The 22,657-nt window shown below is 43.1% G+C and overlaps 2 protein-coding genes across 4 annotated transcripts in view; one reads left to right on the top strand and one right to left on the bottom strand.

Moving 5' to 3' along the window:
* Positions 1 to 3,841, top strand: part of LOC104334738 (FERM and PDZ domain-containing protein 2) — a 68,605-nt gene extending 64,764 nt beyond the window's left edge. Inside the window, exons 33-36 of the mRNA XM_075424120.1 lie at positions 543 to 877; positions 2,405 to 2,620; positions 2,890 to 2,952; positions 3,770 to 3,841. Coding sequence (XP_075280235.1) covers positions 543 to 877; positions 2,405 to 2,620; positions 2,890 to 2,952; positions 3,770 to 3,841 — 686 coding nt within the window. The remainder of the gene's footprint in view (positions 1 to 542; positions 878 to 2,404; positions 2,621 to 2,889; positions 2,953 to 3,769) is intronic.
* Positions 1 to 22,657, bottom strand: part of MAPK8 (mitogen-activated protein kinase 8) — a 332,992-nt gene that overhangs the window by 168,238 nt on the left and 142,097 nt on the right. For 2 of the 3 annotated variants that reach the window (XM_075423354.1, XM_075423352.1), the window contains exons 3-4: positions 21,181 to 21,305; positions 14,147 to 14,334 (exon numbers count right to left, since the gene is read on the bottom strand). The gene's annotated coding sequence lies outside the window, so the exon portion shown is untranslated. The remainder of the gene's footprint in view (positions 1 to 14,146; positions 14,335 to 21,180; positions 21,306 to 22,657) is intronic. The other variant, XM_075423353.1, reaches the window with a different exon arrangement.

The following is a 22,657-nucleotide window of genomic DNA, read 5'->3' as shown; positions in this document are numbered from 1 at the left end:
AAGAGCTGAATGACTGCTGTTAACAAGGATTTCCAAAAAATAATGTACTGCCCAATGATTCCCTGAGAGGTGTCGTGACAGAAGAAGAACACTTTCTGGACCCTTGATGACTTTATAAACTGCAGCAGCAGGACAACACATGCAAAATTTGTAGCACAGTTACCCCTCTATGTTAGTGATACAGCATACATTCTCAGAAGTTTCCTGTTTTATAACACCAATATCCAGTGACAGTGTTCCCATGACACACATTAAAAGCAGTGTTGGATATGGTATTTTGAATTACTGCCAAACAATTCTATGATAGTTAGATGGCTTGTCAGAGTGTTACACAAGTATCTTAAGAGAAATAAATCTGCAGTGAACCATACAATTTATCTGTGAGATTTCCTATTAGCCGTGATTAATAGCCAAATGTATTCTAAAATCCAGAGGCATACTTTGCTGCTAGAGGCTGAGATTCCCCGTCTCCTGAGTGCTGGAGATGGTAGAACTGTGTTTGAGATCTACAGCTGAAATAGCAACTTTCTGTTTCTGTACAGATGATAAGACACGAGTTCCTCTGGGAGAAAAGAATGACTACATTAATGCAAGTTACATTCGAATGAAAGTTGGAGAAGAGGAACATTTCTATATCGTAACCCAAGGGCCTCTGCCATCCACTATGGCTGATTTCTGGCAAATGGTCTGGGAGAGTGAATCAGATACAATTGCCATGATGACAAAAGAAGTGGAGCTAGAGCAAGTCAAATGTCATCGATACTGGCCTGCACCTCCCCATAGCTCTATAGACCTGGCTAATTTCCATCTCAGGCTAGACAATTACCAGATTCTGGAACACTTCATAATTAGAACAATAGAAATGATCAACAAGCAGGTAAGTTGAGTATAATTAATAATTTAATATATGATGAAATTGCTTAGATATCTATACATGATTAAATACTAGTGGTATTATTTGCTTTTTCTCTTATATTTGCTCAGTATTTTTTAGGAATGTAAAAATGTGAAGAACAGACATGAAATTAGGATTAATGAGATGCTGCTTCTTTGCTCATCACACAAGCAATGGATCCAACATTACATACATTTGGACAAGAATGTCCAAAAATTAGTCCTTTAATAGTCACAGAGCTGGTGTGTTCAGTGTTTTGCAGAGTTGCTTACTGTTCTCATGAAATCAAATCAGTAAGGGCTGCTGGAGTGTCTTCTTTTTTTTTTTGTAATGGTGGCTTTTATTTTGTAATGGTGGCTGGAAGGAAAGAGGAGAAGAAGGTGGTTTTCATCCTAGAATTTAGAACAAATAATACTTCTTTCATTCATGAAAAGACATGAATACACGTGAAACTACAAATCTAGCAGCAAAATTTTAGAAACCTAACAAATACAGAATCCACATGTAAGAACATGGAAATCAGGACAACTATAAGTCCATCAGTCTTGTCTCAATATTAAGTAAAGCTTTGCATATATTTCTACAGGACTTATTAACTAATGGAATAATTAGAAGATTCATACTTGTGCCAGAATAACTTGATGTCTGTTTGCATCAAGAAAACAATTTATCTTGATGAAGAAAACACAATTCACCTGATGTCACTGAGTGTGAAGTATAGTAAAGCAATTGATATGAGTCTTCCCAAAAGATTATTCAGATGGGAACATGGGCCATTATAGGTGACTGTTTCAATGAACATGTTATATTTGCTATGTTTGTCTTGGACCAGTATCAAAGAATTACAGAAAGCCACAGGCTTACTTCAGCAGAAATCCAGACATTCATTCAGATCCTCCCGATGGTAAAATCCCCAGTAGTTCTTTTCCATTCAGCTTAACATGTTTTGGCAGGTTGACAACAAGAAGTACTGTCCCAGGACCAGTCAATATTTTATCTACATTACAATTATTCTTGTAAGCATTTTTTTAGTTGATTTGCTTTGTATGTTAGGGTATCTAATCACAAATTGTTCTTTTATAGCTGATGACAGACAGAACAGAATTTACGATTTTACTATCCTGGCTATCATATTACTACTCTTCTATTAGTATATCTTAGTTCAGTTAGAAAAACAATTTAGGTAAAAAGTATTGGAATGTTCTAACTTAACAATTTTCATTTCTTTGTTTCTAACCATAAGTAAGATAACTACATCCTTTAGGGCAACAGCAATTTCAGTGTCTCATCAAAATTCTATGAAGTAAATTTCCTAGGCCTGTGTCTTCTGAGTGTATTTCTGAAAACCTGAAAGAAACCTTAACAGAGTCAAGTATGAAAAGCTGAAGAATAGTAGTATAGACAAACAATTGACTAAGAATGAGGCTGAAGGGAAATTTATCAGTGGAATTCCTTGAAAACTGGTCTTAAGACTGATCATTTTTAACATTTCTGTTCTTTCTCTTCCAGACAGAAGAGAAGCGCATTATAAGTCATTTGCAGTTTATCAGTTGGCCAGACCACAATACTCCCAAACTGCCTGAGCAGCTGGTAAAATTTATTTGTTACATGAGAAAAGCTCACAGTACAGGACCTATTGTTGCTCACTGCAACACTGGCGTTGGAAGAAGTGGAGTTTTGCTGTGTGTTGAAGTTCTGCTCAGCTATATAGAAAAAGATTTATGTGTAAGTATCAAACAGCTCATTATTCAGTATTGAAAAACGGGTATGGATGTTAGCAACATGTAGGGGTGTCTTAGACGAAAGTAATTCCTGGTAGAATTCATCATAACAAAATGGAATAAACCCAGCTTTTGTTGTTTTAAACAATACAGATAATAGCTACAAATACAGTATTTGTAAAAGAACTGAGTCATGGCTTCCCTATCTGAACATGCTTAAATCTTCTTTATAACTTGCATGTCAACAAAACAAAATCTGTTCTCTTCTGGTAGTTCAACATCAAGCAGATAGTGAGAGATCTGAGAGATCAGCGTTTTGGCATGATCCAAACTAAGGTAAGTTCTCGATATTCAATTAGATTGTGATTTTTTAAAAGCCTCAATTAGTGGTACATAACCACATACTTTGATAAATCTTGGGCTTAAGGCATAATTTTAGACCTCTCATTTGAGGAAAATAACAGCCTTCCAAGCAAGTGGTGTCTAGACTTAAATATGAAAGGTCTGTCCCTTACTAACTAATTGAAATAAAAGCAACGCACCAGTATAGTACAGTACTCCCTCCCTCTTCCCCCCTTTTTTTAAGCAAAAAGAAAAGCAGTAATCAGCAACAAAACTGGTGAGATACTATAAACACTAACCTGCAAAATTGCAGCCTTCAGCTGAATTCTTACTATTGCTGAGTTATCATCACCTTCTACCGTTGAGTTAAACCTACCCCTGAAAAGAGTTTTTACACAGGAAAAGACAAGATACTGCTAACTCAATTTAGAGCAACCAGGTAGTGGGAAGAACAGCCAGACAAGATTAGGATAAGTTTTTCCTATAGGCAAATATTTAAGTACATGCTTTGATATATTTTTCTTTGGAATAATGATTGAACATATGATTAAAATTAAGCAAATAGATAACCTTCGTTGACCTAAATGAGACAGCACATGCTTACAGGCACTGCATTGAATAGGAAAGTATTCTTGAGCTTTTACAAGTGATGAAACAAAAAAAACAAGGATGGTTTTAAATATCTAAATTTTTGTATCCATGTTACAAAGATCCTGCTGTTATAAACAGCACTTCATCCAGTCCATCTTTCTTTGTTTAGAATTTGTGTTGAATATAACTGGGTGTTTTACACTGGTGTCTCTGCGTACAGGATGAGTATTTATTCTGTTACAAAGTTGTGCTGGAAGTCCTTCAGAACCTTCAAGCAATGGATTCCTACTGACTGCAGTATGACTCTTCTCTGCTGTTATTCCCATTGGACTCCAGGGATCACTCAGCAATTGCTTTAAAGAGATGTCAAGCCAGCACAGACAAGTGTTATATGACATGCTTTTTTAGATTACTCTGATTTCTAAGGCATTTCAAAACCTTGCTTAACATGTCCTGGGTAAGTCATTTAAATCTTGGGTTACAGTTTGGAGAAACAGTCAGCCAGCATTCCAACACTGCTGTTAAATAGCCATGAATAATTTGCATGTTCAGTGTAATAACATACTAGTTGTTAGGAAAATGTTTTGGGACTGTGACGAGTAGACAGCAGTCTTTATTTTCCAGAGGGCAACTATAAAGATCCAAGATTCTGTTGGTGTTGGTGGAAGATTAGTTGTCCCTTACATATTGTTGAGCATTCTTTGCTTCTGGACTGCAAATCAGTACTTTCTACAGTAGTTATGCTTTTGTGTGGACGTACTCAATTTGTTTACCCTTGGTTGCCTGAACAATGTAGAATAATTTCTAGTCATTGCTCCAGCCCAAGAATTTATACCACCATCACTAGACATCTTAAATCAAGAAACTCACAGAAAAATAGGATGCCTTTAAAAGCTAGATGGTTCTCTTCAAAGCAGAAGGCTTGCTCTAATTGGATGGAATATTATTTTTTCCCAGCAATATGAACAACTATAGACAGCATCACTATTCCTTCATTCTGCATCCATGTAAAAAGGAATGCAATACTAAACCAGATGAAATGACTGTGTATGCATTGTGGCACACATACACATTTCATCTTCCCCTGATCCTTTCCACTGATTAACTATCCTGTAATTCTTACCTAGGATCTGAACCAATCTATGGGCAGTACGACTGGTTTCAGTAGGGGCTGAACCAGATCTTTAAATTAGAGTAAATCACTCTCTGTATAGTTTATTTCTCTTGTAAAAAATGTTTCTTTTAGTGTGCACTTGGGTCGATTTGAGCAGAAATCTGCTGCTCGAGTTTGTAAGATTGTAGCTGTTTCTGTAGTACTACTTCTCAGTCCTTTATCACAGAATCACAGAATCACAGAACGGTAGCGGTTGGAAGGGACCTCTGTGGGTCACCTAGTCCAACCCCCCTGCCGAAGCAGGGTCACCTACAGGAGGCTGCACAGGACCTCATCCAGGTGCGTTTTGAATATCTCCAGAGAAGGAGACTCCAAAACTGCTCTGGGCAGCCTGTTCCAGTGCTCCATCACCCTCAGAGTGAAGAAGTTCTTCCTCATGTTCAGACGGAACTTCCTATGCTTCACTTTGTGCCCGTTGCCCCTTGTCCTGTTGCTGGGCACCACTGAAAAGAGTCTGGCCCCATCCTCTTGACATCCACCCTTGAGATATTTATAAGCATTTATTAGGTCCCCTCTCAGCCTTCTCTTCTTCAGGCTGAACAAGGCCAGCTCCCTCGGCCTTGCCTCATAGGAAAGATGCTCCAGTCCCCTCATCATCCTCGTAGCCCTCCACTGCACTATCTCCAGTAGCTCCTCATCTTTCTTGAACTGGGGAGCCCAGAACTGGATGCAGTACTCCAGATGCGGCCTCACTAGGGCAGAGTAGAGGGGGAGGAGAACCTCCCTCGACCTGCTGGCCACACTCCTCCTAATGCACCCCAGGATGCCATTGGCCTTCTTGGCAACTAGGGCACACTGCTGGCTCATGGTCAACCTGTCATCCACTACCAGGTCCCTCTCCGGAGAGCTGCTCTCCAGCAGGTCCGCCCCAAGCCTGTACTGGTGCATGGGATTGTTCCTCTCCAGGTGCAGCACCTTGCACTTGCCCTTGTTGAATTTCATCAGGTTCCTCTGCGCCCAGCTCTCCAGGCTGTCCAGGTCTTGCTAAATGGCAGAACAGCCTTCTGGTATATCCACCACACCTCCCAGTTTTGTGTCATCAGCAAACTTGCTGAGGGTACATTCTAACTCTTCATCCAGCTCATTGATGAAGTTGCGTAAGACTGGGCCGAGTACTGGCCCCTGGGGGACACCACTAGTTACAGGCCTCCAACTAGACTCCGCGCCACTGATGACAACCCTCTGAGTTCTGCCATTCAGCCAGTTCTCAATCCACCTCCCTGACCACTCATCCAGCCCACACGTCCTGAGCTTCCCTAGGAGGATGTTATGGGAGACAGTATCAAAAGCCTTGCTGAAGTCGAGGTAGATAACATCCACTGCTCTCCCCTCATCTACCCAGTCAGTCGTGCCATCGTAGAAAGCTATCAGATTAGTCAAGCATGGTGAATCCATGTTGACTGCTCCTGATAACCTTCTTTTCCTCCACTTGCTTAGAGATGTGTTTTGGTTTCGGCTGCCACCGGCAACAAAAGCGCCACGCGGCCACCCCTCCCCCCGCCGGCGTGCAGAGGAGAATGAAAAGAAACAGGCAGAAACTGGTGGGTCGGGATAAGGGCAGTTTAACAGAACAGCAAACAGAGGGAACAGGAACAACAACGGTACAGAAAAGGAGAAAACACAACAATGAACCGTATGACCCAGACAGCCACTCTCCCGCACAGCACCGGCGCCGCGCCCCCCCAAGCCACAAGTGAGTTCCCGCCGCGCCGCCCCCCCCCACCGGAACCCAGCGTGACGTCACATGGTATGGAATACCGGGCTCTGTTTGGCCAGGTGGGGTCAGCCCCCACCCCCCGGCTGTGCCCCTTTCCTGGAGTCCAGTGAAAATTAACACTGTCCTGGCCAAACCCAGGACAAGATGACATCCAGAATGAGCTGTTCCATTACCTTTCCAGGGATGGAGGTGAGGCTGACTGGCCTGTAGTTCCCTGGGTCCTCTTTCTTGCCCTTTTTGAAGACTGGAGAGACAGTGTCTTTCCTCCAGTCCTCGGGCATCTCTCCTGTCCTGCAGGACCTTTCAAAGATGATGGAGAGTGGCTCAGCAATGACATCTGCCAGCTCCCTCAGCACTCGTGGGTGCATTCCATTGGGGGCCATGGATCTGTGGGCATCCAGATTGCTTAAATGATCTCTCACCCAATCCTCCTCATCCAAGGGAAGGTCTTCCTTTCTCCAGAATTCCTCTCTTACCTCCAGGGCCTGGGATGCCTGAGGGCCGGCCTTAGCACTGAAGTCTGAAGTGAAGAAGGCTTTCAGTAACTCTGGCTTCTCTGTACACTGCATCAGCAGGGCACCCACCTCATTCAGCAGTAGCCCCACATTTTCCGTCGTCATTTGTTTGCTGCTGATGTACTGATTAAGCCCTTTATGTAGAAGGTGATATATATGGAAATGAAGTTATTAGATGTGCATTGGAAGAGTAACTTTTAAACACAGTAAATTATAACGGCATTTATTCAAGTGAATTGTATATATTTTTAAACCTTCTTTGATTTCAGGAAAGTGGAATATTAAGATGCATTTTAATATAAAACTGCAGTAGAAATGAGACAATAAAATAGCGTTTATTTTCGTTACAAATGAGAGGTTTATGGTTCAGAAAGGAGGGGGGATTAAATGCATTATAAAAGTACAACTTTTAGAAGAAGTCACTGTAATGCAATTATAATTAAGGCTAATGTCATTTTTACTTTCGGGTCTCAGCTAGTCTCCTGGAAGTCAGGAAAAGATAGAAATAAAATTAATTATGTGAACCAGATGTTGATTTCAAATATATTGATAGGGATCCAGAGTAACTCTAAATCAGTGAAGTAACCCTGGACTTACATTGGTATAAACATAAACAGAATTCAGTTTTTTGTCTTAAATTCATTGAATTTGAGCCTTTCCAAAAGCATTACTCTATACATTCCACATTTACTATATTTGTGTTGCATAAAAAGGACTATTTGTACAGTTTTGTCAAGTGTCATCAGCCAAATTTTTGTTCACAGCTTTGTAAACTTCATTTATTTGGCCTTTCACTTTGATTTTAATTACTGCGCATGTACCACTATGCAATGAATGCACTACACTGCACATGAATGCATAATTCACTTTTTGTACCACAAAAACTTTAAAAAGCTCCTCAGTGAAAATATTCCTGTACTTTATGCAAAGGTGTTTTTCTGTGGTTTAGAACAAGCCTTATGGATTTAAGAGACAATCTTTGTAGTGTTGTTTGTTCCTCCATATTTATGCATCATCTTTGCAGCTGTTTGACAGAAGTTTTTTCTGTTTTACAGGGATATTAAAAATATTTCTGAAAAACACTGAATTGCATTTCATTTCAATTTCTTTTTATGAAAAAGCAGCTGTAATACTGAACTACTAGCCAGTAAAAGCTCTAGGGAAAAGAATCTGTTATTGATTGGGGCTTATATTTAAATTTACTCTAAAGGCAGATTTTGTGTACCTTTTGTACATTGCCCTAAAACAGGTATTACTGACCTCTGAGATGTTCTGCCATATCTTATGTTCTTATCCTTTAGGAACATAATAATTAAATGCTTTTAAACAGATACCACGGTTATGATCCCCATAACAACATCCTCACTCAGACTGAACTTTGTTTTGAGTGAGACATACATTTTTACACAGATCTAGTCCTCTAAAGCTACCAGCAGAGTAAGATAAAACAGAACTGTCCTTCCAGATATTTCACAATCTGTTATATAACAAAGAAACTTTTGTCCACAGAAAATCTCAGAGCCTTTCAAACCAACTTTGACCAGAGCCAGATAGATGCAATTTACCACATGCTGGGTGACAGGCCCTCCATCTGTCACAGTCCCGGTACAATCCTACAGACCAAGTTATTAATCCACAGCCTGAAAACTTTTTAAGAAAACTGCAGACTTGCAAGGGTTCTGCACATGTTTGAAGCTAAAGGCTGGTCACCTGGGTACTGGTACTGCTCATTAGCTCCACTGCTTACAGTCAGTCTTGACAGCAGATAAATTTTGAGGAGGGAAGGACTAAAATGATAGACACAGCTTCTTTCTACAATAGACACCATGTTTGGAGAAATAAACAATGAGTCATCACCAGAAAGTGCTTAGCAGATGTGGCTGCTGTATATGCTCTCTTGGAGGTGCTAAGGAACCATCTGTACTCAGCTTCCGCTTTAAAGGTAGGACTCAGGGATTCAACTTCCAGCTCTGCTGCAGACTCTCAATAAGCCAAACCACTTAAACAGGATTCTCTGTGCCTCACAGGTTTCTTCTTTTACACTGCACTGCTGGGATACACTCATATCCTTTAAACAAGGAAACTGCTAAGTTTTTTACGTCTACCATTTGAACTCAGTTTAAAAGCAGGTATGGCAAGGACAACCATCTCATAGCTATGAAGTTACAAAATCACGTGAGTAGGAGGAAATCAGTGTCCCCATTCTTTCCTTTAACAACTTCATTGAGTTCCATGGACTCGGGACTGCTTCATGCTGATGTCTCTGTGTACTCTAATACCTAATTTGCGATGGCAAGAAACCTGAAAATGTCCACACAGGCTATAATGGGTGCTGTTGGCTACAAAAACGTTGTCAGGTCTGAATAATTGACTGTACAAAGTACCAACTTGTATTTTTACACCTTGTGCTAACACAATCAGGCTTCCTTTTAATTTTCGTAGAAAGCCTGAGAGATGAGTCTGTTTAACCGTCTTTTCAGTTGGAGTTTATGGCTTTACTGAACAGCTGAATCTTCTGTGATGGAACAAACCCAGTAAATGCCAACACTCCGACGTGCTCCCAAGGTGGGCTCAGCAGCCTTGCGCTGCCCTCGCTCCATCCTGGCAAGTGCTGGCCTGGCTGGGCAGCGCTGCGTGCTGCTGACAGCCACACAGCTAAGATGATGCTGGGCCTGCGGATCCTGAGATGACGGGGATGGAGTACTTGGCTGGCCTCAGGAAAGGGTGTCTAGAAGTCTGACAGGATCTGTCTGAATCTGATGAGAGCCTAACTCATGAATAAACTTGCTCTTGACCTTGCAGCAGAGGTGCTTTTGCAATGAAGCACTTTCTTCATTTACTGAAAATTATGAGTAATGGGAAAATGAGGGAGCTGATAATGAGCAGTAGCTCTGACACAGCATGGGCGAGGACGAGTGTGACAGCAGCCAAACCCCATCACGTACAGGAGCAGCCCCTGGGGAGCGCTGCCGACCAGGAGCACGGGCAAACAGGGCCGGCAAACAGGGTGCGACACATTAGCCAGGGTGCGTCGTGGCAGTTTGCGTGGCAGTTCACACAGGGAAGGTGTGCACACAGGGCGCAGTCCCCCTCCTGGCAACCCAGCTAGTGGACATGGCCTGCCCAGGAGATATTCCAGCTATGGTTTCCACCCACGGGAAAGCTGTTGCCAGAAGGAGCGTGGGGACCCAGACGGAGGTCCTGCACAAACACACAGCTGTCCAGGTCTGTGGCTGCAGGGAGTGCCTGAGCCTGGCACTCGTACCGGAGGGCAGCAGAGACAGCAGCTGTGTTCAGTGCAACCAGGTAAATGGCCTGCTCAGCCTGGTGGCAGAGCTGAAAGAGGAAGTGGAGAGGTTAAGGAACATCAGGAAGTGTGAGAAGGAGATGGACTGCTGGAGCCACACCCTGCCCTCCTTGAGGACAAGGCAGCAGGAGGCAGCTCCACGAAAAGCAGAGGACCCCCTACCCTCTTGCGACAAAGCAGAAAGACAGGACCTAAGAGACAGGGGGGAATGGAAACGGGTCCCTGCTCGGGGCAGCAAGCGAAACCCCTCAAGGTCTCCATCACCTCCCCAGTTGCCCTTAAGCATCAGATACAGGGCTCTGGAATGTGAGGTCCCAGAAAATGAGTAGGTGGGTGAAGGTCCATCCAGGGGGTTGCCTAGGATGAGTCAGTCATCCCCATGTATTATGACTGCCCCAGCTAAGAAATAAAGGAGGGTAATTGTCATACGTGGTTGATTCACTTCTGAAGGGAACAGAGGGCCCGATAATGCCGACCAGGCCCATCCCACAGGGAAGTCTGCTGCCTCCCTTGGGGCCACCTACTCCCTTTCTCATCAACATTCACTTAGATCACAGAATCACAAAATGTTAGGATTTGGAAGGGACCTCTGTGGGTCATCTAGTCCAACCCCCTGCCGAAGGAGGGTCACCTACAGCAGGCTACACAGGACCTTGAATATCTCCAGAGAAGGAGAATCCACAACCTCTCTGGGCAGCCTGTTCCAGTGCTTCTTCACCCTCAGAGTGAAGAAGTTCTTCCTCATGTTCAGACGGAACTTCCTATACTTCTGTTTGTCCCATTGCCCCTTGTCCTGTTGCTGGGCACCACTGAAAAGAGTCTGGCCCCATCCTCCTAACATCCACCCCTGAGATATTTATAAGCATTTATTAGGTCCCCTCTCAGCCTTCTCTTCTTCAGGCTAAACAAGCCCAGCTCCCTCAGCCTTTCCTCATAGGAGAGATGCTCCAGTCCCCTCATCATCCTCGTAGCCCTCCACTGCACTATCTCCAGTAGCTCCTCATCTTTCTTGAACTGGGGAGCCCAGAATTGGATGCATACTCCAGATGCGGCCTCACTAGGGCAGAGTAGAGGGGGAGGAGAACCTCCCTCGACCTGCTGGCCACACTCCTCCTAATGCACCCCAGGATGCCATTGGCCTTCTTGGCAACAAGGGCACACTGCTGGCTCATGGTCAACCTGTCATCCACCAGGACACCCAGGTCCCTCTCCGCAGAGCTGCTCTCCATCAGGTCAGCCTCAAGCCTGTACTGGTGCTTTGGGTTGTTCCTCCCCAGGTGCAGCACCTTGCACTTGCCCTTGTTGAATTTCATCAGGTTCCTCTGCGCCCAGCTCTCCAGGCTATCCAGGTCTCGCTGAACGGCAGCACAGCCTTCTGGTGTATCCACCACTCCTCCCAGTTTTGTGTCATCAGCAAACTTGCTGAGGGTACACTCCGTCCCTTCATCCAGATCACTGATGAATTTGAGTAAGACTGGGCCGAGTACTGACCCCTGGGGAACACCACTAGATACAGGCCTCCAACTAGATCCCTAGCTAAGAGTGTGGGTGGCTGCTGCTTTATGTTCTTTTGATAGACTTTGTCAGCATCTCAAAAAACCGGGTCCAGTTATCCAAGGAGTCCTCCTGGGGACTTACATAACACTGTTTTGAGGTCTCTCCAAGCATCCCGTGAAACTCAGTTATCTCCTTGGAGTTCTGAGAAGGACACAGAGTAAGCTGGGAGCACCACCAAAAATCAAATATATTAAAAATACCCATTAAATAAAATTTTTCTTCTTTCTCCTTTGTCAACTGTTCTCCCCTCTTAGTTGTTTCAGTTAATAGGGTAACAGGTTTGCACACTACACTTCTGATTGTGCACCTTGACTCCCAGTTTTTTGTAAAGTACTTCAGGAATCCAAAGTACAGCTAGGCTACCTCCAGGTGGTCAGGGCTGTGCTGGTTAATGGCTTGTAGCCAGCTGAAGTGATTACAGCCTTGGGCAGGGAAGAGATAAGTTTAACAAAGCTGCTGCTCTCTGTACCTTCATTCCAAGTAGCCTCAAAATCATTACACAGATCAGCTCCCTCAGAAGTCCCCAAAAAGCAACCCATATACAGGACTCAGAACAGACAATAAAGTTACTTACCACAGTCTAGGTTACCACTTAGCTTTTCCAGGATCTGTACCACACTGTTGCTGGTAGATGAGGCTTGTCATTAATCAATGGACATTTGTCCCATTCACTTGTCTGTTCCTTACCGATGCAAGGTTCATAAAGTATAGTGACACCCTCATTCCTGCTATTCTACCATTTACACCAAAATGATCTGTGACTAATGTGTTTCTGAAATGTGTTCTGGCAGCTCTTCCTCCTGTCCACCAAAGGGAGGACACCTGTCCTCTCCACAGCTTTCAGCCATAGAGCTTACGCATGTTCAATTCTCTTTGAGGTGTCCCTCCAAAACTCCAGCATTTCTCTCCCAGTCAGGCTGTTCTTTGAACACCGACCGGGATGCGACAAATTTGCTTTTAATTCTTAATTACTTCTTCAACAGTTGGGGGTACCAAGCCTGTATATTGCAATTGCTTTGGCTTCTGGAAGACGTGGAATATACCCATTCCCAATCCAACTTATATCACAAACACATGTGATCTCTACTGGTCTGGCAGAAAATTGGCAGGATTGGGAAGGGTATCTGCATTGGTGTGGATCCATTCACCACCCTACAATGCCATGGGAGCAGGCTAATGATGGATGCAGGCTGCCAACAAATTACACAGGAAATGGGGCAGGCAGGGAGAATTCCCACTTTTATTTAACTCCTTGGAGAAATGTCCTCTTTTCTTTGTTCTCTGCATCTGCCAGACCACAGAATAATCTACATTAAAATAAGACACCCGTTCACTCCTCAACCTAAGACATAGTAATATGGGTGTTTGTGTGTCAGTGCACAAGTATGCATGTATGTAACACTGCTCTCTACAGAACAGAATCAAAAACATTCAGCTAAGTGCCCCTTTACAGCCACTAAACTTTTGTCAGTGGGGATTTTGCCTTCGTTCCTGTCTGTGCTTTGTGCAGGACAATCTTTCTGCCATGTGTTCAATGTGGTGGTGAACACCACTTTCGCTCTGGGTATGGTCTTAACAGCTTATCACTGTGTCATAATAGTACCATGAACACCTCAGTATCAGCACAACAGTTTCCTGCTCCAGTGCTGATCAGAGAAGCTAAAATAATGGGCTTATCCAACACTGAACTCCAAAAACTCCTTATCGTCTGCTATGTTAAAGGCCTAAGGTCAGTCCAAGTAGCTTTAGGCTCGCTATGCCCATGTAAATGTCTACTAACTAGATGGGCTTTCAACGAAGCTTTCAGTGAGGGCCCTATCTGTGTATAGTTTTGTGTTTGCATGAACATGAGGCTAGTGCTAGCAGAGCCATAGCAGGAGGGACGGTGACAATGGCCTGTCAGAGAGGAAAACCACCCTGTGAGGATATGTGTGATCGTCCCACTGGAGTGAATTAGGTCACTTAGTGCTGTCATAAACAATGGGGCCAGAGCTCACACAATGGCAACCAGCCTCCCATATGAAGGTCCTTGGACAATTGGCTCTGCTAATAAGGTTACCAGCAGTGATACTACATGTCATGACATCATTGCAGAGACGAGCTGGCATGGGAAGGGAGGCAGAGGTCTGAGGAGCTCAAGGTAGGCAACCTAAACTCTTAGCGAAAATCTTTCTCCGAAGTTGCCAAGAGGATATCTGCTTTGGACTTCATGGATTTTACCCAGGTGGTGAAAATCCACCTGCTTTGTCCTCTATCCTAACTCTTTCTTACTGAAGGATGAAAAGATGAATAGGCTGCAGTAACATGCTGTGATTGTTTAAACCTACCAGTGACTACAAGGTCCCAGTTCAGCATTCTCCAAAGGGGGTTGAATTGCAGGAAGGCTGTGCATCCACATTCTGGATTCTCAGTGGTAGCTGGATCTCCGGTGTAGCCTTCACAATCGCTTCTGGAAACTTTGACCATCATTTTACTGACTTCCTCCCTCTATATCCATTCTTTCCTGTTACAAATCCTAAAAAGGGGTGAAGGAGAAAAGAAGCTTGATTGGTAACATTTCAGACTCATCCCCCTTATCAAAGGCCTCACAAAATCCTTGGCAAATGCAGGGAATCCTCTGTCTTTCAGGGGACATACTGTTCCAATATCTAAAAGACACTGAGAGAAAATTTTGTTGCTTATTACTTGGTATATCTTGTGAAGCTGCAGAAATGCTGTACACAGCTAGTTATAAAAAGTGCACTTGCAAGAGTGAGAGGAAAGATGATAGTGCTTATGTTTATAGGCTTAAAAAGATCTAGAAAAGAATGAAAAAACGCATTCACATGCATCAGCATGCAGATCAAATGGGATAACTTATTAGCACTTCAAGCAACCCATTTTCACTTTCCTTACCAGAATTAGCCTGAATATAACATTAACTTCACTACCTTTCCCTTCACTGAAGTTTTGTGCCCATTGTCAGACCCATGCCTAATCCACACTCTAGGCACACATATCTAACTGCTCACAAGTGAATTACTGAACATACTCACAGTGGTACTTTCCAGGCTAAGGCATATATGTGCTTTGTAAAAAGTTTAAACACGATGGAGTTTGGTTGTATCACAGGGGCCTGGCACTGCATGATGAGCAAATGTAACCTGCATTATTTGCTTTTTACACTGATATTCTGACCAGGCAGATAACAAGATGTCATTTACTTGCCTGCAAATATCCAGTGCCAAATTACTCATGTTTCAGCTCTGTTATATCCCATCAGCATTTCAAGCCCTTTGATCACTAAACGATACAGTGTTCAGTATGCATCATTATAGCATCATGTTTTGATTTTGTACTCTTGTGATTCTGAACATAAAAACAATAGAAATCTTTGTCACTTGTTTTGGGGGGAATATTTTTAAAATTTGTTTTTAGAAATTACTTGGGAGTGAAGGTTCGCAAAAGGCTTGTGATCCTTCCAGATCCCACCAGATGTCACCAAGATCTCAAGGATCTCTGGAGTCAGGGCAGCAGACGCCTCCTGCTTGAGTGCCAGTCATGTAGACTGTCTTTCCCTTATAAAGAGAACAGGGTAAACCGGAAAATGTAAGGAGCTGAGGACAGAGACTTTCCTTGTGCCAGTGGGTTAAACACTGCTGAATCGCTGCTGAGCCAAAGCTACTATGATTTCATTGCTGTTGGATAGTTTAACCTGAAAGGAGTCTATCTCCCTTCGCTTACTACTAGGGAACACTATCATCACAATTCTGCTCTCCATTACCTGAGACACATGGCAGAGCAGGCAGGAGGTACAATAACTTGCACAAGAAGGAAGTTTGTGTTACTTCTTTATAGGCTACAGACTCCAAGATGAAGAGGCCTGCCTGAAACTGCATAGGGAGTCATGAATTAGATCAGGTACTGAAGCCAGTTTTCCATACCCATCTTCAAAACACTTGCCAGTAACCACCTTGTTTTCAAGGCATTGAGGTGTCTTGCACAGTATAAATGCCTGAGGTCTCACTGCTCAAACATGTGTGTTCCCCAAGAATGAACCACCTTGCCAAGAGGCTCTTCTCAATGCAACCCAATTGGCAGAATTCTTCTTAAGGCTCTGCCATCAGAGGAAACATTTGGTCTCAAAGAAATTAGATGCACAGACTGAGTAAAATGAATAGAAGTTGACAAATATCCAAGACATATGTTTGAGAATGAAGAGGTTGAACTGGAAATGAATGGATTTTAACAAGAGAAGGGAAGGAAATTCACCATGAATCGCAGACATCTATTGTCCTGAAAGGGCATTGTTCCCCATGGGCCCAGAATAAACATGAAAAGCACACATTCCATGAGGTATTGTTTGGGCTGGCTTGACTATGGCAGCTTGGGCTTGTATAGCACCTTTCACGGAGAGCTTCAGATCATTTCACTTCTGAGAGGCTGGCAGCATTATTCTGGGCTTTTTACAGACATTGAAGTACCCACTGAGACAAAATGACTTCGCCTCATGGTGAGCAACTCCCAGAGCTGGGAAAAAGAATCCTGATCAGCATAAATGAACCTCTGGCCTAGTGCCTTATTTCTGCAGCCTTGCTCCTAGGGAAGCATGGCAGTTGGTTTCTCTTGCATCAGCTCTCACAGATAACACTGTAATGAAGACGCCTTTGTCCATAGGAACAGCAAAGCCATTTTGTCCTGTGTAGCTGGGAACAGAATGCACATTGCTCTCTACAGTGTACAAAGCAGCCAAGGGCATGCAGAAGAACGAACACAGTTTGGCTTTACTCTTTGGTGCCCTGACAAGCTGACAACAGTCACAGGGTGATTCAGCAAAGGGGTTTGTCTTCTGTCTTATTTCTATGACTCGGCAGGTAACGGTAGCCTGGTCTCCTGTCCACTGCAGCTATCAGCGTTACATTCTTCTCCTGGCCTACCAAAATAGCTCCCAATCTAGAATTGGAATATACTTATTGTTAAGATACGATTTGTCTCTAAGAGTTGTATATACCTTAATAAAATAATTCATGACTGCTGACAGAGCACACACAAACCATTCATTGTTCTGTGATTACATGGTCCCAATTCTGCTTCCCAAGGAGAAGAGGGGAACTACAATCCCAGCCTGGGCTTTGTCTCCACTGTTTTTCCCTACTTCAGCAGAAGTGTTCTATACAGTTATCACAAACTCCTTCTCTTCTTCTGGGAACTTCTTTTTTTCCTCAGCTGGGCCAAAGACTAAATAAAGTATCATAGCATTTCCAATGCTTCATTTTCTGATAGAATAATAGTTTCTCTTCCTGCCATAAACATCTTGCTTTGACAGGTACACGGAAATGACCAACTTTTAAAAGGCAAGGTGGACATTGTCACCCGTCCCCTTCTGGTACCAAATCAAATTACCCTCCTTTTCTCACTCCCATGAGCATTCATCATCATGCATGCCAATGACAAACCCTACTTATACACACATGAATAGGAAGTGACTGCGGGATTGGAAGAACAAACAGAACGCTGCTTCTCTCCTCCACTACAGACAGACATGACCACAAATGACACAGCACATTTGCTCACACCCCAGCCAGCCTTGTTCAGTTTGCAGAGCAGCCCGTGCTATTGAATGTCCACTGCTTCTGATACCCAACTTAGCTAGACTTAGTAATTCTAATAGCTGGCATCTCTTTTGCAGGTACCTGAGTTGCAATCACATCCATGACCACAAATGTTGCTGTAAACTTGAGAGGCCATCTGAACAATTTGCCTGTTAATTATTTTGTAACTAGTGGGAAATTTTCCATCTTCACGGCTACTGGAAGGAATTCAAGCCATAAAACTGAAGCGTAGTAGGATTCTGCTCAGTTGAACACTAACTTCTAATCTAAAAGGCCTGTATTTTACTTCTGACGCTTTTCTTGATCCATGTGCCGGCTCAAGATTGTTCCATTTCTCATCTATTAATTTCTTGTAATTTCTTGTCCAATACAAAAAAAAAACAGATGAAGAGAAAAGAATTAAAAATAAAAATCAACAATGAATTTCAAAGTGTATCTGAAAAGCCAAAACCTCTTTCATTTCCCATATTCTAGAAAAAACTGCAGAGGCCCCCAGGAAGAATTCTTGTTTCCAAACAGTTCAATAAGCAATATGAGCCAGGGGTTACTTTAATTCTTCTCTAAAAAAGATTCCTGAGAGGTCAACGAATCTTGAATGGTCCTGCTATAATAAAATATTAACGGAGAGAAATCAATTTCCATTGTCACTGCCATGTCATGCTCCCAGAAATACGTGTACCTACTACAGCTCAGGCTTAGTAAATTTGGTCCTGCTATAGAGATGCAGCCTCACCTGTGACCTGGCCCTACTGCAAATCAAAAGAGAATTCGTCATCCTGAGAAAGCACATAGAGATGCCTGGCTCCTTAATTGCTTCAATGGTCCTTGCTTTCCTGTGTGTACTTCTTGACTAAGAAATGAGTCTCACAGAAGCTGATCACACAAACCACCCGACAGTGAAAGTTTGTAGTTTCTCCCAGTCATGCAGTCACTACAGGCATAGAATCATCGAATCATAGAATGCTTTGAGTTGAAAGGCACCTTTAGAGGTCATCTAGTCCAACCCCCCTGCAGTGAGCAGGGACATCTTCCACTAGACCACGTTGCTCAGAGCCCCGTCCAACCTGACCTTGAATGTTTCCAGGGGTGGGGCCTCCACTACCTCTCTGGGCAACCCGTTCCAGTGTTTCACCACCCTTATGGTAAAAAATTCCTTCCTTATATCCAGTCTAAATCTACCCTCCCTTAGTTTAAACCCATTGCTCCTTGTCCTATCACAACAAGCCCCACTGAAAAGATTTTCCCCACCTTTCCTATAGGCCCCCTTCAGGTACTGAAAGGATGCTATAAGGTGTCCCCGCAGCCTTCTCCAGGCTGAAAAGCCCCAGTTCTCTCAGCCTTTCCTCATAGGAGGGGTGCTCCAGCCCTCGGATCAACTTTGTGGCCCTCCTCTGAACCCGCGCCAACAGCTCCATGTCTTTCCTGTGCTGGGGGCTCCAGAGCTGGACGCAGGACTCCAGGTGGGGTCTCACCAGAGCAGAGTAGAGGGGCAAACTCACCTCCCTTGACCTGCTGGCCATGCTTCTCTTGATGCAGCCCAGGATACGGTTGGCCTTCTGGGCTGCAAGGGCACATGGATGGCTCATGTCCAGCTTTTCACCCACCAGTACCCCCAAGTCCTTCTCAACAGGGCTGCTCTCAATCCTTTCATCCCCCAGCCTGTATTGACAGCGGGGGTTCCCCCGACCCAGATGCAGGACCTTGCACATGGGTTGAACTTCATAAGGTTCACACAGGCCCATTTCTTGAGCTTGTCCAGGTCCCTCTGGATGGCATCCCATCCTTCTGGTGTGTCAGCTGCACCACTCAGCACAGTAAAATTCCAGTCTATGTTTAAAAAATTGCTAATGGAAAATACCTCCACATCCAGTAGCTTTCTCCCTCAGAATTAAAATTTTGTTTCTGTTATGAATGCACTACCTTTTAACTGTTAATTTCAAGGGATGGCAGAAGGACCGAAAAGGGACAAGGGAGATCCTGTAGTACCTATAGTACTGCTCTTATGCTTTTGCCTGTCAGACTCTGCTTTTAAGTAACTGATAATTAAAGTTTAAAACCCAGTTTGGTTTCCTGTTGATTCGTGTCTGAAAATCTATAATATGACAAATGTATTAGTGGTAATTCACTGAACATTCCTATATTCCCTATAAGGTTCAGCGTTGTTGGTATCAAATGCCCAAAAATAAGAGAGGCCTTTCTTCAAAACTGAAATATTAATTTCAAAATAAGTATTTCTCTTTCAGTGAGATATTAGGTAGGTGATGCAGTTGTTTTAGATAACACACTCAGATTTTTTTCCCCAGCCACAAGCATTTTTTACTTCACAAGCACACAACTCCTTGAGCCCAATTTTCAAGGAAAAAAACCAAACACAACTGTTGTAAGACTTTCCATTAAAGCACAAGACTTAATGATGCTGACAATTACTACATGGTTCCAAATGGGAACTTCACATAGGTCACAGGTTGTTGGAAGTTGCTTGTTGGCACCCACAAGTTCAAAGGATCTGCTCTCCTCCCTGCCCCACCACCACCAAAAAGGAAAAAGTTATAAATACGAACTGCAATGATGTTCTTCAAAGGAAGAATAACAGGTTAGCAGGTAGGAAAGGGACCACGATGTTCTTCAGAAAGCTTCTCAATTTGGATTATGAGAAGTATTGTGGGTCATACATACTCCAATTTTGACGTAGCAGTTGTGACCATGTAAAATGACCTGCACAATACAGCCTGGAGACTCTAATCCCCTCATTCAGATCCACAATTTAGGAGTTAATAATGATACATGTTTTAAGGAAACACTGCTACTTTGTTCCTTCTCATTCCCTCCCTGGACTTTGAGATGCTTAAATGCCAGAATCTTATAGACCACATCTCTGTCAAGATTTTGGCTCAGCTGCATCTTCCAGCACAAAACAAAGCATGCTGAGTTCTGACAGTCTCTCAGTTGTCCATCTTATCTGAAAGAGGATCACTCCAATTGGGACATCTGGCAAGCTAAAAGTGGCAGCAGAGTGCTGGGAGTGAGAAAGGCAATGCTGAGAAATGAAGTCATTTAGTTCCTGAGCACAGCTGACTGCCTTCACATCCCTGACAGGGCCAGGGTTTGGGGGAGGCTATATAAATTGCTTGTTTCAAACTGTCCTTATTAACTAGATATTTCATTTAAATTGTACTTAGCACCTGCCTCCAATTACCTGACTTCAGGGCCCTTGTGTGACAGAAGCTGGAGCTCTGATTAAATCTCTGCTTCGTACTAGTGAGCCATTAAGCCAAATCAAGGCTCACAGCTCCTTTGAAGGACATCATTTGTCTTCATTAAAAGTGGCCATCCTTTATTGCCCTGACAGGAGCTTCTGACTGCAAGATAATAACGTCTGTTATTGTTGAGAGGTAACATAATGTATTGCAGTCCCTTAGAGAGTGATTTGTATTTATTAATGTTCTTGCAAATTACTGTATTCTGATTAACATGTGACTGTGACAGGCAGTGGGGTGTGCTGCTCATCACGGCCATTCACACCGGCCACTGTCTCTCTTCAGATCACTAGATACTAACAGAATGTAAGGATGCTGTCTTCTGCCCTTTAATGATGCCTTGGGTCTGTCAGGGCATAATGGACAGAGACTTTGCCAGGTTGTGAAAACCTGACTAATCACATCTCTGATCAGGTCCTAATCTTCAGTCCAGCTACAGAAGACTACAGAAAAGTCTCCTTCTTTGCTAATAATATAAATATATATAACTATAATACAACTCCATATTCTTACCACTGTGAACCAGTATCTTCTACTTCTCATCCACAGACTTTAAAGTGTTTTACAAAGGAGATCCAACTTCAGTGGTGGGGAATGAGAAGAAGAGGAAATTCGTAAACTGACTTTCTCACGATCACCTGGGAAGGCAACAAGAAAGAAGTTGCATAATTCAGGTCTTTGGAACCACTAGCACTGCCATTTGGCACACTGGAAATGATACAAATCCCAGTGCACTTTACTTTTGTGACACTCAAAATCAAACTAGAATTAACACGTTCTTCCACAATGACATCGTAAGTAAACCATCTTCACAGGTCCTGTGCATGGATGACAGGAAGCATACAGGAGATACAGAAGTAGATATAAAGCTGCAGTACATTCTACAGTGGGACAGTTTGCTAGCCCATCTCTGATTTTCAGCCCTGAAATTCCACCCTCTGAAATTCAGAGGTTCTAGTTTGGGACAATAGTCAATTCTGGCTAAAATAAGCTCATTCCATACCCTGACCTTAAGGTGATTTTCAGCATCACACTATTCCAGTTCACTTTCTGAGGGAAAACAGTGGCAGACAAACACTTCTTAGTGCCCAGATCAGAAAACAGGAATGTGTCTGAAGAGCTGCTCTCATCTGTACTATGAAAATTCTGTTAGTTCAAATAGGGATGTTTGATTCAGACCACTATAAATAAATGAAATACAGTGTGAGAAGAAGTTGAAAGAAGGTAGACCTTTAGAGGAAACTCAAAAGTGATTTTCCATTGAACCTGGGTGTAGCCAGTTCTAGTGGTTTCTACTATATTTCCAAGTCAGAGGAGTCTATGATCATGTTACTAGTTCTCCCTAAATCCATAACCAAACTGAGCTGTTGATACAGTGACAGAAGCTTACAAAAGCCCTACATGGATTTATGTTCTGAGTGCTCTAGAACAGAGATGGGAACTTTCCAAGCAGATGAGCTTCATAGACATTTACGGAGACAAGGTGTGTTGGGTAACTGCAACTATGCCCATTAAACAAGCAGAGACCAGTATCCTCCAAATGAGCACAGTCAGTAACATTGCAGAGCATGTGAGAATTATGGTCATGCAATACATGTCCCCAGTCTCATAGCAGGACTTACCCTGCTATGGGACATGACTTTCAAGAGGACATATCACATGCCCTTCTGTAAGATATTCTTTAGGTCTGTAATAGAAGCAAGCACTTGGCTGCCAAAGCAATTCATTTAGTCTGTCTCAGCACCATCTCTACAGCTGAGAGATGCCCAGAAAAAGGAGAAGTTGCAATAGCCTGCAGGCTAGGTAAACTGCTCTTGCAGGCTGAAGCTCCATCTTGTTCTAAACTTTGGATCTCTTTGATTTTGGCAAGTCCTCTCAATTCTTTAAATGTGCACGTAAACAGTCATTTGTTTAGAATTAATTTGTTAGTGACATTAGCCAGATGAAGAAGCAGAGCATGTGACCTTAAAATTCTTCAAATGTCTCTTTA

The sequence above is a fragment of the Opisthocomus hoazin genome, chromosome 6, assembly GCF_030867145.1.
Source record: "Opisthocomus hoazin isolate bOpiHoa1 chromosome 6, bOpiHoa1.hap1, whole genome shotgun sequence".
NCBI lineage: Eukaryota > Metazoa > Chordata > Aves > Opisthocomiformes > Opisthocomidae > Opisthocomus > Opisthocomus hoazin.
Note: the sequence above shows the minus strand (reverse complement) of the source record. Positions and strands in the feature narration are given on the sequence as shown.